At 42.3% G+C, this 17,618-nt stretch overlaps 1 protein-coding gene across 2 annotated transcripts in view; it reads left to right on the forward strand.

Moving 5' to 3' along the window:
• The window catches only part of kcnh5b (potassium voltage-gated channel, subfamily H (eag-related), member 5b), a 211,708-nt gene that overhangs the window by 51,166 nt on the left and 142,924 nt on the right, over nucleotides 1-17,618 (forward strand). For both annotated transcript variants that reach the window (XM_061885744.1, XM_061885746.1), the window contains exon 8: nucleotides 16,018-16,410. In XM_061885744.1, coding sequence (XP_061741728.1) covers nucleotides 16,018-16,410 — 393 coding nt within the window. The remainder of the gene's footprint in view (nucleotides 1-16,017; nucleotides 16,411-17,618) is intronic.

Genomic DNA, 17,618 nt, shown 5'->3' on the forward strand with positions numbered 1-17,618 from the left:
TGAGGGTAACCGTGGCTACACATGCCTTTGCTCTAGTCCAGGGGTGTCAAACTCAAATACAGAGTGGGCCAAAGTTTTAAACGGAACAAAGCCAAGGCCAAGGTTGAACAAATTAACCTTTTAATAGGGACCCAAACAAGTTTTGCATTGAATATTGAACAAGCAAGGCTTGTATAACTTTATAGTGACATGCAAAATCGATTTTCAAATAATGATAATAATAATGATCATTTAAAAATATCAATGGTATATTAAATAAAATGTAAAAAAAAAAAAAAATTGAACGCCTCTTGCCTATTTGCAGCTTTCTGATGTAAATATCAACATTAACCTGGCTGGGTTTGGTGGTGGTGGGGGGGGGGGGGGGGGGGTGTATTGTAGCATCCCGGAAGAGTTAGTGCCGCAAGTTGTGTTCTCCCTAAATGTGGTTGTCATTCTTGTTTGGTGTGGGTTCACAGTGTGGCGCATATTTGTAAATAAATAAACGATAAATGGGTTGTACTTGTATAGCGCTTTTCTACCTTCAAGGTACTCAAAGCGCTTTGACACTACTTCCACATGTACCCATTCACACACTGATGGAGGGAGCTGCCATGCAAGGCGCCAACCAGCACCCATCAGGAGCAAGGGTGAAGTGTCTTGCTCAGGACAACTCTTCCTAGGGACTTTGACCAAATGAGTTGTAGTTAAAATGACAGATACTACACATATAGGTCATAAGTTGCAAACAAATTATGGTTATGCCTTAAAATGTGGGCGTGGCATGGCGCCAAAGTTTGCTCCAATGGTTTTTCGCCATTTTTCGGGGAAAAAAAGGGGTTGTACTTTATCCAACTCTTCCTAGGGACTTTGACCAAATGAATTGTAGTTAAAATGACAGATACTACACATATAGGTCATAAGTTGCAAACAAATTATGGTTATGCCTTAAAATGTGGGCGTGGCACGGCGCCAAAGTTTGCTCCAATGGTTTTTGGCCATTTTTCGGGGAAAAAAAGGGGTCGTACTTTATCCAACTCTTCTTAGGGACTTTGACCAAATGTGTTGTAGTTAAAATGACAGATACTACACATATAGGTCATAAGTTGCAAACAAATTATGGTTATGCCTTAAAATGTGGGCGTGGCACGGCGCCAAAGTTTGTTCCAATGGTTTTTGGCCATTTTTCGGGGAAAAAAAGGGGTCGTACTTTATCCAACTCTTCTTAGGGACTTTGACCAAATGTGTTGTAGTTAAAATGACAGATACTACACATATAGGTCATAAGTTGCAAACAAATTATGGTTATGCCTTAAAATGTGGGCGTGGCACGGCGCCAAAGTTTGTTCCAATGGTTTTTCGCCATTTTTCAGGGAAAAAAGGGTCGTACTTTATCCAACTCTTCCTAGGGACTTTGACCAAATGAGTTGTAGTTAAAATGACAGATACTACACATATAGGTCATAAGTTGCAAACAAATTATGGTTATGCCTTAAAATGTGGGCGTGGCATGGCGCCAAAGTTTGCTCCAATGGTTTTTCGCCATTTTTCGGGGAAAAAGGGGTCGTACTTTATCCAACTCTTCCTAGGGACTTTGACCAAATGAGTTGTAGTTAAAATGACAGATACTACACATATAGGTCATAAGTTGCAAACAAATTATGGTTATGCCTTAAAATGTGGGCGTGGCATGGCGCCAAAGTTTGCTCCAATGGTTTTTGGCCATTTTTCGGGGAAAAAAAGGGGTCGTACTTTATCCAACTCTTCCTAGGGACTTTGACCAAATGAATTGTAGTTAAAATGACAGATAATACACATATAGGTCATAAGTTGCAAACAAATTATGGTTATGCCTTAAAATGTGGGCGTGGCATGGCGCCAAAGTTTGCTCCAATGGTTTTTCGCCATTTTTCGGGGAAAAAGGGGTCGTACTTTATCCAACTCTTCCTAGGGACTTTGACCAAATGAATTGTAGTTAAAATGACAGATACTACACAAATAAGTGATGATAAGTTGCAAACAAATTATGTTTATGCCTTAAAATGTGGGCGTGGCATGGCGCCAAAGTTTGCTCCAATGGTTTTTGGCCATTTTTCGGGGAAAAAAAAGGGGTCGTACTTTATCCAACTCTTCCTAGGGACTTTGACCAAATGAATTGTAGTTAAAATGACAGATACTACACAAATAAGTGATGATAAGTTGCAAACAAATTATGTTTATGCCTTAAAATGTGGGCGTGGCATGGCGCCAAAGTTTGTTCCAATGGTTTTTCGCCATTTTTCGGGGAAAAAAAGGGGTCGTACTTTATCCAACTCTTCCTAGGGACTTTGACCAAATGAATTGTAGTTAAAATGACAGATACTACACATATAGGTCATAAGTTGCAAACAAATTATGGTTATGCCTTAAAATGTGGGCGTGGCATGGCGCCAAAGTTTGCTCCAATGGTTTTTGGCCATTTTTCGGGGAAAAAAAGGGGTCGTACTTTATCCAACTCTTCTTAGGGACTTTGACCAGATGAGTTGTAGTTAAAATGACAGATACTACACATATAGGTCATAAGTTGCAAACAAATTATGGTTATGCCTTAAAATGTGGGCGTGGCATGGCGCCAAAGTTTGCTCCAATGGTTTTTGGCCATTTTTCGGGGAAAAAAGGGGTCGTACTTTATCCAACTCTTCTTAGGGACTTTGACCAGATGTGTCGTAGTTAAAATGACAGATACTACACAAATAAGTGATGATAAGTTGCAAACAAATTATGTTTATGCCTTAAAATGTGGGCGTGGCACGGCGCCAAAGTTTGCTCCAATGGTTTTTGGCCATTTTTCGGGGAAAAAAAGGGGTCGTACTTTATCCAACTCTTCTTAGGGACTTTGACCAGATGTGTCGTAGTTAAAATGACAGATACTACACATATAAGTGATGATAAGTTGCAAACAAATTATGGTTATGCCTTAAAATGTGGGCGTGGCATGGCGCCAAAGTTTGCTCCAATGGTTTTTGGACATTTTTCGGGGAAAAAAAGGGGTCGTACTTTATCCAACTCTTCCTAGGGACTTTGACCAAATGAGTTGTAGTTAAAATGACAGATACTACACATATAGGTCATAAGTTGCAAACAAATTATGGTTATGCCTTAAAATGTGGGCGTGTCATGGCGCTAAGCTTTTCTCCAAATGTTTTTGGCCATTTTCGGGGAAAAAAGGGATCGTACTTTGTCCAACTCTTCCTAGGGACTTTGACCAAATGAGTTGTAGTTAAAATGACAGATACTACACATATAGGTCATAAGTTGCAAACAAATTATGGTTATGCCTTAAAATGTGGGCGTGGCATGGCGCCAAAGTTTGCTCCAATGGTTTTTCGCCATTTTTCGGGGAAAAAGGGGTCGTACTTTATCCAACTCTTCCTAGGGACTTTGACCAAATGAGTTGTAGTTAAAATGACAGATACTACACATATAGGTCATAAGTTGCAAACAAATTATGGTTATGCCTTAAAATGTGGGCGTGGCATGGCCCCAAAGTTTGTTCCAATCGTTTTTCGCCATTTTTCGGGGAAAAAGGGGTCGTACTTTATCCAACTCTTCCTAGGGACTTTGACCAAATTAATTGTAGTTAAAATGACAGATACTACACATATAGGTCATAAGTTGCAAACAAATTATGGTTATGCCTTAAAATGTGGGCGTGGCATGGCGCCAAAGTTTGCTCCAATGGTTTTTGGCCATTTTTCGGGGAAAAAAAGGGGTCGTACTTTATCCAACTCTTCTTAGGGACTTTGACCAAATGAATTGTAGTTAAAATGACAGATACTACACATATAGGTCATAAGTTGCAAACAAATTATGGTTATGCCTTAAAATGTGGGCGTGGCATGGCGCCAAAGTTTGTTCCAATGGTTTTTGGCCATTTTTCGGGGAAAAAGGGGTCGTACTTTATCCAACTCTTCCTAGGGACTTTGACCAAATGAGTTGTAGTTAAAATGACAGATACTACACATATAGGTCATAAGTTGCAAACAAATTATGGTTATGCCTTAAAATGTGGGCGTGGCATGGCGCCAAAGTTTGTTCCAATGGTTTTTGGCCATTTTTCGGAGAAAAAGGGGTCGTACGTCATCCAACTCTTCCTAGGGACTTTGACCAAATGAATTGTAGTTAAAATGACAGATACTACACATATAGGTCATAAGTTGCAAACAAATTATGGTTATCCCTTAAAATGTGGGCGTGGCATGGCGCCAAAGTTTGCTCCAATGGTTTTTCGCCATTTTTCGGGGAAAAAGGGGTCGTACTTTATCCAACTCTTCCTAGGGACTTTGACCAAATGAGTTGTAGTTAAAATGACAGATACTACACATATAGGTCATAAGTTGCAAACAAATTATGGTTATGCCTTAAAATGTGGGCGTGGCATGGCGCCAAAGTTTGTTCCAATGGTTTTTGGCCATTTTTCGGGGAAAAAGGGGTCGTACTTTATCCAACTCTTCCTAGGGACTTTGACCAAATGAATTGTAGTTAAAATGACAGATACTACACATATAGGTCATAAGTTGCAAACAAATTATGGTTATGCCTTAAAATGTGGGCGTGGCATGGCGCCAAAGTTTGTTCCAATAATTTTTGGCCATTTTTGGGGGGAAAAAAGGGGTCGAAGTAGAAAGAACTCCTCTCTAGGGACTTAGACCAGATGAGTCGTAGTTAAAATGACGGATACTACACATATAGGTTATTTTATTGTATTGAGCATGGTCCTACTGAAATTACTTAGTTTTTTTTCTTCAATACATTTGGTTGCCTTTATGAGGTCCTTAACATGCACGAAAAGTCCCCAGGAATGTCAGGTATGGCGAACATTTTAATTTTTTGGGGACCCCAAATTTTTTGGTATTAAGTCAGGGCATCGGGAAGAACGTGACGACAGACTCACACTTAGCAATACTGCTACTTGCTGGATCTGTTTAGCACACAACCTCTGAAACTTGTAGGTCATCCTCCTTATATTCAGGCTCAAAAATAGACGTTTCTGGATCACCATTTGTCCCAAAGTAGTCTTGGTTGTCTCTCATGAAATATTCCAAGATTGTTAGTGTTGTTCTTAAAGAGTATAGCCAACGTGGTGATGTGTCTGTGAATTTAATGAGCAAAATCTGTTAAGATTACATGTCAAAAGTACATAAAACGGCAAAGGAGGTTTTTTAGGTGCCTTTTAGGCTCTATTGCAGGGGTAGGGAACCTGTGGCTCTTTTGATGACTGCATCTGGCTCTCAGATAAATCTTAGCTGAAATTGCTTAACACGATTAGTAATGAATAATTCCGCTGGCAATCATAGTGTTGAAAATAAGTTCCCAAATATGAAACATTCTCATGTATTTTTAATCCATTTTTTTCGTTTTCTACCGCACCCCTTTAAGAATTCGCATTAATGGTAAAAAGTATTTTACTTATTATTGTAACTGAACACAAACATCATGTTAAAATGCTATAATCATATTTATTACTACAAACATACATTTTTAATTGCAAATAATTGTGCAGAGACATCCACTGTTTCAAGCAAACATTATAAAAAAACAACAACCTTACAATTCAGTGTCTTTAAAGGGAAAAACATTGTGTAAAAAATGTTCACCAATGTTAATCTTCACTGGTTTTTAAATTACTTTCAGTTAGTCTTTTAACCAAAATGTGTTTTAGTATTGGGTTAGTCATCTAAATTAAATTAGATTTGGTCGACGAAATTCCTAAACATCGGTCTTGAAAGGATTTGATTAATTATACTGTAATTGCAGAGCATCTCAAAAACTGAATTCACAGCAATGCACTCAATCAATATTTCACTAATAACATTTCACACACACACACTACTATGGACAGCACGGTAGAGCAGGGGTTAGTGCGTGTGCCTCACAATACAAAGGGCCTGAGTTCAAGCCCGGGCTCGAGTTCTTTCTGTGTGGAGTTTGCATGTTCCCTCCGGGTACGGGACAAACGGTACGAATGGATGGAGGGATGTTTAGCTTCAGAATAACAATGTTATTAAGAAGAATAAAAGACTTATTATACTCTAAAAATGTTGGTCTTACTTAAAAATCCATCCATCCATTTTCTACTGCTTCTTCGTTAATGCATGCATTTCGTTGTATTCCGTGTTTAAAAAATATTATATGGCTCTCACGGAAATACATTTTATAACAAAAAATCTGCGTTCAAAGGACTCCGGCTTATTAGTGATTCCCAAAGCCCAAAAAAAGTCTGCGGGCTATAGAGCGTTTTCCGTTCGGGCTCCAGTACTCTGGAATGCCCTCCCGGTAACAGTTCGAGATGCCACCTCAGTAGAAGCATTTAAGTCTCACCTTAAAACTCATTTGTATACTCTAGCCTTTAAATAGACTCCCTTTTTAGACCAGTTGATCCGCCGTTTCTTTTCTTTTTCTTCTATGTCCCACTCTCCCTTGTGGAGGGGGTCCGGTCCGATCCGGTGGCCATGTACTGCTCGCCTGTGTATCGGCTGGGGACATCTCTGCGCTGCTGATCCGCCTCCGCTTGGGATGGTTTCCTGCTGGCTCCGCTATGAACGGGACTCTCGCTGCTGTGTTGGATCCGCTTTGGACTGGACTCTCGCGACTGTGTTGGATCCATTATGGATTGAACTTTCACAGTATCATGATAGACCCGCTCGACATCCATTGCTTTCCTCCTCTCCAAGGTTCTCATAGTCATCATTGTCACCGATGTCCCACTGGGTGTGAGTTTTCCTTGCCCTTATGTGGGCCTACCGAGCATGTCGTAGTGGTTTGTGCAGCCCTTTGAGACACTAGTGATTTAGGGCTATATAAGTAAACATTGATTGATTGATGATTGATAATATGTGGCTTTCATGGCTCTCTCAGCCAAAAAAGTTCCCGACCCCTGCTCTATTGTTGGCTGATTTTCGCTATCGTTCTTTTAATAGTTAAAAGGGAAGAAAAACATACGTGTTGGTACGTAGTGGTTTGATCCCAAAAATTAAAAAGATGGAGGACGTTTTCCTGGAAATGTGAGGAGTGGATGAAAGATGTTTTTAAGCGTGTTGAGCAAGCGGAAGAATGCAATGGACAAGTGTCGCCCGACATCGACAAAGTGGATCGTTGGAAGTCAAAGTAAAGCTGCGTCACCAAGCGGAAGTTCACGTTTTTCATCTTCTTCTGTCAGATTAACGGCGGAAATGGAGCGTGCATCATTGAGAGCAAAGGTGGCAGCTTTAGTTAAGTTCAAGTAGGGCGATATGGCCTTTTTTTAATATCTCCATATTTTTAGGCCATGTCGCGATTCACGAGATATATCTCGATATTTTGCCTAAGCCTTGAATGAACACTTAATGCATATAATCAATCAATCAATCAATCAATCAATGTTTATTTATATAGCCCCAAATCACAAATGTCTCAAAGGACTGCACAAATCATTACGACTACAACATCCTCGGAAGAACCCACAAAAGGGCAAGGAAAACTCACACCCAGTGGGCAGGGAGAATTCACATCCAGTGGGACGCCAGTGACAATGCTGACTATGAGAAACCTTGGAGAGGACCTCAGATGTGGCCAACCCCCCCCCCCCTCTAGGGGACCGAAAGCAATGGATGTCGAGCGGGTCTAACATGATACTGTGAAAGTTCAATCCATAGTGGCTCCAACACAGCCGCGAGAGTTCAGTTCAAGCGGATCCAAGACAGCAGCGAGAGTCCCGTCCACAGGAAACCATCTCAAGCGGATCAGCAGCGTAGAGATGTCCCCAACCGATACAGGCGAGCGGTCCATCCTGGGTCCCGACGAGCGGTCCATCCTGGGTCTCGACTCTGGACAGCCAGTACTTCATCCACGGTCATCGGACCGGACCCCCTCCACAAGGGAGGGGGGGACATAGGAGAAAGAAAAGAAGCGGCAGATCAACTGGTCTAAAAAGGAGGTCTATTTAAAGGCTAGAGTATACAGATGAGTTTTAAGGTGAGACTTAAATGCTTCTACTGAGGTAGCATCTCGAACTGTTACCGGGAGGGCATTCCAGAGTACTGGAGCCCGAACGGAAAACGCTCTATAGCCCGCAGGCTTTTTTTGGGCTCTAGGAATCACTAATAAGCCGGAGTCTTTTGAACGCAGATTTCTTGCCGGGACATATGGTACAATACAATCGGCAAGATAGCAGTATGATGATTCTATGTGTCTACATTAAAACATTCTTCTTCATACTGCATTAATATATGCTACTTTTAAACTTTCATGCAGAGAGGGAAATCACAACTAAAAGTGTATTTATTAAACAGTTATCAAGCAGTGGCACAAACACTCATGTCATTTCCAAAACAGAACGTGCAAGATTATCAGAGACATTTTAAAGGCCTACTGAGATGAGATGTTCTTATTTAAACGGGGATAGCAGGTCCATTCTATGTGACATACTTGATCATTTTGCGATATTGCCATATTTTTGCTGAAAGGATTTAGTAGAGAACATCCACGATAAAGTTTGCAACTTTCGGTGCTAACAGAAAAGCCCTGCCTCTACCGGAAGTCGCAGACGATGACGTCACATGTTGATGGCTCCTCACATATTTTTACATTGTTTTTAATGGGAGCCTCCAACAAAAACAGCTATTCGGACCGAGAAAACGACAATTTCTCCATTAATTTGAGCGAGGATGAAAGATTCGTGTTTGAGGATATTGATAGCGACGGACTAGAAAAAATAACAAAAAAATGTGATTGCATTGGGACGAATTCAGATGTTTTTAGACACATTTACTAGGATAATTCTGGGAAATCCCTTATCTTTCTATTGTGTTGCTAGTGTTTTAGTGAGTTTAATAGTACCTGATAGTCGGAGGTGTGTGTCCACGGGTGTGTTGACGCGAAGTCGACGGCAGCTTTATGGGCAGCACAAGCTCAGCTGATCCCCGGTAAGAAGCGACTTTTTACCACAAATTTCTCACCGAAACCTGCTGGTTGACAAGTGGTCGGGATCCATAGTAATGTTTCACCTCCGTGAATTTTAAACAAGGAATCACCGTGTGTTTGTGTGGCTAAAGACTAAAGCTTCCCAACTCCATCTTTCTACTGTGACTTCTCCAATATTAATTGAACAAATTGCAAAGGATTCAGCAACACAGATGTCCAAAATACTGTGTAATTACGCGGTTAAAGCAGACGACTTTTAGCTGTGTGTGTGTGCAGCGCTCATATTTCCTAACAGCCCGTGACGTCAAGCGTACACGTCATCATTATGCGATGTTTTCAAGAAGAAACTCCCGAGAAATTTAAAATTGCAATTTAGTAAACTAAAAAGGTCCGTATTGGCATGTGTTGCAATGTTAATATTTCATCATTGATATATAAACTATCAGACTGCATGGTGGGTAGTAGTGGCTTTCAGTAGGCCTTTAAAACAAGCTATGAGTGCACTTTTGTGCATGATGTCACTAAGATGACATATCAAAACAACACTAAATTAAAGTGCAGTTTCTGTACAGAACGCCACTGCAATTGTTTCAAACAAATAAAGTGCACTTTTGTGCATGATGTCACACAAGACATCTCAATAAGTGTGAAATGAAAAAATTAGCTATATAAAAGGAAATCAAATAGTGTTCGTCCTTCGCTATGTGGGAGTTCCTGCGGACATTATTTCCTATTGTCGTTGACTATTTTTTTCGTACGGTGTCGATCTGGAAATGGTTGCCTCGTCATTTTGGCGGTGTGGGCGTGTGGCACCTAACAGGGATGTTGACATGCGGAGTAAGCACTCTTCATTCTCTAGCAGGTGACTTTTCAAATGATGCCACATGTTGATAATAATAATAATGATAATGGATTAGGGCTTCACGGTGGGAGAGTGGTTAGTGCGTCTGCCTCACAATACGAAGGTCCTGCAGTCCTGGGTTCAAATCCAGGCTCAGGATCTTTCTGTGTGGAGTTTGCATGTTCTCCCCGTGAATGCGTGGGTTCCCTCCGGGTACTCCGGCTTCCTCCCACTTCCAAAGACATGCACCTGGGGATAGGTTGATTGGCAACACTAAATTGGCCCTAGTGTGTGAATGTTGTCTGTCTATCTGTGTTGGCCCTGCGATGAGGTGGCGACTTGTCCAGGGTGTACCCCGCCTTCCGCCCGATTGTAGCTGAGATAGGCGCCAGCGCCCCCCGCGAGCCCGAAAGGGAATAAGCGGTAGAAAATGGATGGATGGATGGATGGATAATGGATTAGATTTATATTGCGCTTTTTATTTACCAGACACTCAAAGCGCTCACAGAGAAGTGGGAACCCATCATTCATTCACACCTGGTGGTGGTAAGCAACATCAGTAGCCACAGCTGCCCTGGGGTAGACTGACGGAAGCGTGACTGCCAGTTTGCGCCTACGGCCCCTCCGACCACCATCTATCATTCATTCACCAGTGTGAGCGGCACTGAGGGCGAAGGTGAAGTGTCCTGCCCAAGGACACAACGGCAGCGATTTGGATGTCAATGGATGGGAAGCGAACCTGCAACCCCTCAGGTGTCTGGCACGGCCGCTCTACCCACTACACCATGCCGCCCCTAAATCAGCAATGATGCTACTTTCTGTAGCAACGTTTTCGCCCCACTCTTGACAAATTCCGGTTGTCTGTTCGACATCTTCCCGCTTGACGCCAAACCACCGCCGGACGATGGACCCCCTGCTGATTCTCTTGGGAATTAATTCTTCCTTCATTTGTCACCGGATCGGCAACTTCTTTCTCTCGTATAGCTCGGTTGGTAGAGCAGCCGTGCCAGCAACTTGAGGGTTGCAGGTTCGATTCCCTCTTCTGCCATCCTAGCCACTGCCGTTGTGTCCTTGGGCAAGACACTTCACCCACCTGCTCCCAGTGCCACCCACACTGGTTTAAATGTAACTTAAAAGGGACGGCGTGGCGCAGTGGGATAGTGGCCGTGCGCAACCCGAAGGTCACTGGTTCAAATCCCACCTAGAACCAACCTCGTCACGTCCGTTGTGTCCTGAGCAAGACACTTCACCCTTGCTCCTGATGGGTGCTGGTTGGCGCCTTGCATGGCAGCTCCCTCCATCAGTGTGTGAATGTGTGTGTGAATGGGTAAATGTGGAAGTAGTGTCAAAGCGCTTTGAGTACCTTGAAGGTAGAAAAGCGCAATACAAGTACAACCCATTTATCATTTATTTATCATTTAAATATTTGGGTTTCACTACGTAAAGCGCTTTGAGTCACTAGAGAAAAGCGCTATATAAATATAATTCACTTCACTTCGTATTACCACTCGCACGGCTCCGCTAGCACCACAGCTAACGTCACCCATGCTGCCTCCTCTCTGCTCCTCGAGGGCGTGTACGTATGTGACGTATGTAAGAAGGTGCGCTTGCCGTCTGCGAGAAGGAGAGACAGGAAAGAGTGGGAGGAGCTTGTAGTGTAACGCCCGCAGCTAAAAGCAACTGCGTGAGAACGTGTCCTCGAATATCACGATATAGTCCTTTTCTATATCGCACAGAGACAAACCCGCAATATATCGAGTATATCGGCCAGCCCTAAGTTCCACACACACATAGGTGTGGTGAAATTCGTCCTCTGCATTTGACCCATTCTATTGTATTGAGGTGAGGGGAGCAGTGAGCAGCAGCGGTGGCCACGCCCGGTATTACTTTTTGCTGATTTAACCCCCAATTCCAACCCTTGATGCTGAATGCCTAGCAGGGAGGTAACAGGTCCCCTTTTTACAGTCTTTGGTATGACTCGGCCGGGGTTTGAACTCACAACCTACCCATCTCAGGGCAGACCCTCGAACCACTGAGTAGTTATATTTGGTACCAATAAGTAAATAAAGACACAAAGGTATTTAGCTGTTGCTAATTTTAACGAACAGCACCATATGACTGAAAAACCTCCCTGCTCTTTTCATTATTTCCGCACAACTAAACCGTCTTATGAAACATTTACCGCTACATTTCAACCACTTTACCGCCGCCGACTGAACACGCGGACTTAAAACACCATTACACACTTTTTGCACCGCGGACGCACGCCGGCCGTCTTTCCCGCAGCGTCATCAATGTTTCACGCCTGTGTCTTGTGTCGGAGGATTGTGAAACTGTAGAACAACCACCACGAGAGACGGAAAGGTCTTGCTTTATTCATGGCTGTTGTTTGATGGAGGTGTGTGCCGCCGTCACACTTTTTTTTCTTTTTCTCATGACGACATGTTGATTTTTATTGGAATGATGCCTCCTCAGGAAGGAAGGAAGGAACTAAAGTCAGCAGGTCAAGTGCAAAAATTATGACTAAAGTGGTGTTTGTATTTTATGAAACATGTACCCCGACTTCCGCCCGATTGTAGCTGAGATAGGCGCCAGCGCCCCCCCGCGACCCCAAAAAAGGGAATAAGCGGTAGAAAATGGATGGATGGATATACAGTGGGGCAAAAAAAGTATTTAGTCAGCCACCGATTGTGCAAGTTCTCCCTCTTAAAATGATGACAGAGGTCTGTAATTTTCATCATAGGTACACTTTAACTGTGAGAGACAGAATGTGGAAAAAAAATACAGGAATTCCCATTGTAGGAATTTTAAATAATTTATTTGTAAATTATGGTGGAAGGAGGTTTTGGCTCAAAATCTCACGATACATGGCCCCATTCATTCTTTCCTTAACACGGATCAATCGTCCTGTCCCCTTAGCAGAAAAACAGCCCCAATGCATGATGTTTCCACCCCCATGCGTCACAGTAGGTATGGTGTTCTTGGGATGCAACTCAGTATTCTTCTTCCTCCAAACACGACAAGTTGAGTTTAAACCAAAAAGTTCTATTTTGGTTTCATCTGACCACATGACATTCTACCAATCCTCTGCTGTATCATCCATGTATCCATTTTGGTATAAACTCAACTCGTTGTGTTTGGAGGAAGAAGAATACTGAGTTGCATCCCAAGAACACCATACCTACTGTGAAGCATGGGGGTGGAAACATCATGCTTTGGGGCTGTTTTTCTGCTAAGGGGACAGGACGATTGATCCGTGTTAAGGAAAGAATGAATGGGGCCATGTATCGTGAGATTTTGAGCCAGTGAGAGCTTTGAATGCTTGACCAAATACTTATTTTCCACCATAATTTACAAATAAAGTGTTTAAAATTCCTACAATGTGAATTCCTGGAATTTTTTTTCACATTCTGTCTCTCACAGTTGAAGTGTACCTATGATGAATATTACAGACCTCTGTCATCATTTTAAGTGGGAGAACTTGCACAATCGGTGGCTGACTAAATACTTTTTTGCCCCACTGTACATTGTTATATTGTTAAAGTTATGAATAATAATAATAGTAATGTTTTAGTTATCTGTGTTGGCCCGGTGATGAGGTGGTGACTTGTCCAGGGTGTACGCCGCCTTCCGCCCGAATGCAGCTTAGATAAGCTCCAGCACCCCCCGCCACCCCAAAAGGGACAAGCGGTAGAAAATGGATGGATGGATTTTTTGTTATAATTATTGATTAATTTAGTTAGAATTTATTCATTTTAGCAATGCTTAATTGTACGTACATTTATTTTTCTTTACTTTTCTTTTGCAGTATATTTGATTAGTCTTCATTTTTGTAATCAGCCTGACCCAAGCCTTCATAATAAAAATAATTAGTGATAAACATATCATTTTTATATCATTTGACAGGGTTTATCCTGTTAAACTGTAAGTAGGTTATAAATAATTATTAAATTACAGTGTTTCCCCCAGAAAATGTGTTAGTTAAGGTGGTGACTCTCCAGGAGGAGGGTTCCGAGGAAGGGGGTCGGTGGGTGTAAGGATCGGTGTCACCTATCCACCTCATCGCTGCCACCACAATAGACTACAGACTGGGCAATAGACTACAGACCGTGGCGAACTTTTTGCTGTGTTTTCCGCTCCATTTTCTGAATGGCGATATACGACATTTTTCGTAAAGTAAGAACAAAACAGTCCAAGTTACCTGAGCTACTAAAATAATGACTTACAAAGTCAAATTAATGACTTACTGTAAGTAAGCGTTTGCAATAAGCGTGTGGAAAAAAAAGAGTTAAAAGTGGGCCCACATGCCGACACATGTTCAACTCATCGTGCTTAATTTATTACAGCATTTGGGAATCCTGTAGTTGATTTTTGTTATGTAAATGTTATATTTATATCAACATGGGATAGCAGGGACCCTGCCATTCAAAACTAGGCTGCTACATTACTAATGATTAATGTAACTATAGCTGAAAAAAATAGTACTATAGTAATAGGAGAGACTATTCATCCCTGAACACCATGGAGTTCATGTAGGCCAGTGGTTCCCAAAGTGGGCGGTACCGCCCCCCTGGGGGCGGTGGAAAGGTCTGGGGGGGCGGTGAGGAAGAAGGGGGTGGTAGGGGGGCGGCAGTCCGAAGTCAGAAGTTCGAACGTTTGTTTGACGATTTGTACACAACACGTGCAGCAGGACGAGTCAGTGGACGACGCATCAGGGTTCGGTTACCACACGCCAACATCATATTTAGTAGAACGGGGCTTCAGTGCAGTCGCCTTGCTTCTTTCCAAGCAAAGAAACCGACTGAAAATTACCGACCGCGGGGATCTACGTCTTCTTCTTAATGAGTTCCAGCCTGATGTTGAGAAGCTTATGTCCCTGCACCAAGCACATCCATCCCATTAATATTAAGTGTGAGACAATGAAGGTTACTGGTGGAATGTTTATTTACCATTCTATGTTGCTGAAACAGTTAAAACTGCTAAAAAATAAATTGGTTTACTAAATTGGGTTTTATTTGTGAAATACACATTTGTGTTTAACCTTTCTCTTTTCAAATTGCAGCATACCAAATATCAAGAAAGAGGTGTTTGTTTCCATATGTGTCTGTGGGGGGGCAGCCTGCAAAAGTTTGGGAACCATTGATGTAGGCTTTATGATGCACTTACATTATTATATCAACTATCAGAGACAGTAACTCTTCATTTAACCTAATGTCCCTTTTTGCTGCTTCAACACAGAAAAAGGTAAAGTGAAATAACTTAGTTGTTAACCGGGGGTCAATATTGCGTGTCTTTCTCTCTGGCAGACAGGGCCTTGCCGTCCGTAACACACACGCACACACCGCAGAGTGAGCTAGCGTTACACTAAATTTTAATTAGCCTTCACCTTACGGACTACGAGCGAGCTGAGCTGCCGCTTAGTGAAGTGAAGTGAATTATATTTATATAGCGCTTTTTCTCTAGTGACTCAAAGCGCTTTGCATAGTGAAACCCAATATCCAATTTTTACATTTTAAACCAGTGTGGGTGTCACTGGGAGCAGGTGGATAAAGTGCCTTGCCCAAGGACACAATGGCAGAGACTAGGATGGCGAAAGCAGGGATCGAACCTGCAACCCTCAAGTTGCCGGCTCGCTTGTGTTTCTAGAACGTTACGGGCTCATTGTGATGTTACTAGAAGTTGACTTGGAAGTGTTATAATTTGGGGAGAGTCCGCTGCCTTTTCTGCTAAACACCTTTCTGCTTAATCCACAGAAGGAGCACTCTGAATACACTATGCTGATTGGCTGTTGCTGCTCTGCATGTAACCAGTCAGATGGTTCTGTGGGTGGGACAATGCTGGGTGTTGCAGAGACGTATTGACAGAGCCAGAGGCAGAACTAAGCGGAGCAGCTTGTGAAGACTTTAGTTTAGGCGGTGGCTCTTTAATGTTAAAGCGGCCGCCTTAACACCAAAAGGCTGCCGGAAGCCCTGAATTAGAATAAAATCAAGGGTAAGATGACCGATTCAGTTTTAGTATTTCAGTGGGTCTCGGGCCTCTCTGTAGTGGAAAAGTTGGGCCCCAAGGTCAAAAAGGTTCAGTAAATAGAAATAGTCTGTTCCAGGGTGGAACGTTTCATGACACATTTGACAAGCGTAAAGGGACGCGAAGCACTGTAAAAGGTCGGTCAAACAGGAAGTCATACCGCCGCCTAGTGGTGTGTCCTGGGTGTTGCTGGAGAAAGTGGGTCCTGACGCGAGCGTTGTGATGACTTGCAGGTCCTGCAGCTCAACTCGGACATCCTCCCTCAGTACAAGCAGGAGGCCCCCAAGACGCCGCCCCACATCATCCTGCACTACTGCACCTTCAAGACCACCTGGGACTGGGTCATCCTCATCCTCACCTTCTACACGGCCATCATGGTGCCCTACAACGTCTCCTTCAAGACCAAGCAGAACAACATCGCCTGGCTGGTGCTGGACAGCGTGGTGGACGTCATCTTTCTGGTGGACATCGTCCTCAACTTCCACACCACCTTCGTGGGGCCCGGCGGTGAGGTCATCTCCGACCCCAAGCTGATCCGCATGAACTACCTGAAGACCTGGTTTGTCATCGACCTGCTGTCCTGCCTCCCCTATGACATCATCAACGCCTTCGAGAACGTCGACGAGGTACGTGTTAAAAGCCTAACACACACTATGAGTCTGCACTTGTAACCCACATGGATCAAGAGTCCAGCGTGCTAGACAACGAGCCCATACCCTGAGCTGTTGGCTTGTTGTCTAGCATGACTCTTAATGTGTCCGGGAGTGAGCTTTACACTCGTACTTGTTATTGCCCAAGCCCGTGTGTGTATACGTGTGTGTGTGTGTATGTATATAAACTCCGCCTCCCATTATTTTTTATTTATATATATGTATATATATATATGTATGGGTATGCATGTATGTATATATGTACACAATAATACACACAAACACAAATACATTTAATTATATATGTATATATATGTATACATGTATGTGTGTGTGTGTATATATATGTATATATATATATATATATATATACATACATATATAAATAAATGTACATGTATATATCTATACATGTATATACGTATATATCTACATATATATGTATGTATATATACATACATATACCGTATTTCCTTGAATTGCCGCCGGGGCACTAATTAATTTAAAACCTCTTCTCACTCCTGCGCTTACCAAAGGCATGCAGTAAAAGTAAGCACGCGCGAATTATTTTAAAACCTCTTCTCACTCCGGCACTTACCAAAGGTATGCAGTAAAAATTTGAGTGGGATGTAAGCTTGGACCTTAAATCCTACTGAATAGCTCTTAATCTTCTTCCCTTTATGCAATTTCAAATTACCGGTATTGAAATCAGCCTCCTCCATTTTGAAAATGATGACAAGGGAAGTCTCACTCGTGACGTCACAAGTTTGACCAGGCGGTAATACTAAGCATGCGCTAATTATTTTGGGAAGCAAATTTGACCCGGCAGTAATTCAAGGCAGGCGCATACTATATGCCATGCGGCAATTCAAGAAAATACGGTATGTATATACTGTATGTATGGATATATGTATGTGTATATATGGAAATATGTCTGTCTATATATGTATGTATATATATATATATATATATATATATATATATATATATATATATATACACATATATATATATATATATATATGTATATGTATATGTATACACACACACACACATGCTAAGAAGTTTTATGATCTGCATTTGTTCTCTTACTGGACCCAAAACAAACTTTGACCCTAAAACCGAGGCATCGAACCGAAACGTGACGAAGGCGTGTTATTACTCTCCTAACGCATAATCAACAT

Source organism: Nerophis ophidion, linkage group LG24, assembly GCF_033978795.1.
Source record: "Nerophis ophidion isolate RoL-2023_Sa linkage group LG24, RoL_Noph_v1.0, whole genome shotgun sequence".
In the NCBI taxonomy this organism is placed as follows: domain Eukaryota; kingdom Metazoa; phylum Chordata; class Actinopteri; order Syngnathiformes; family Syngnathidae; genus Nerophis; species Nerophis ophidion.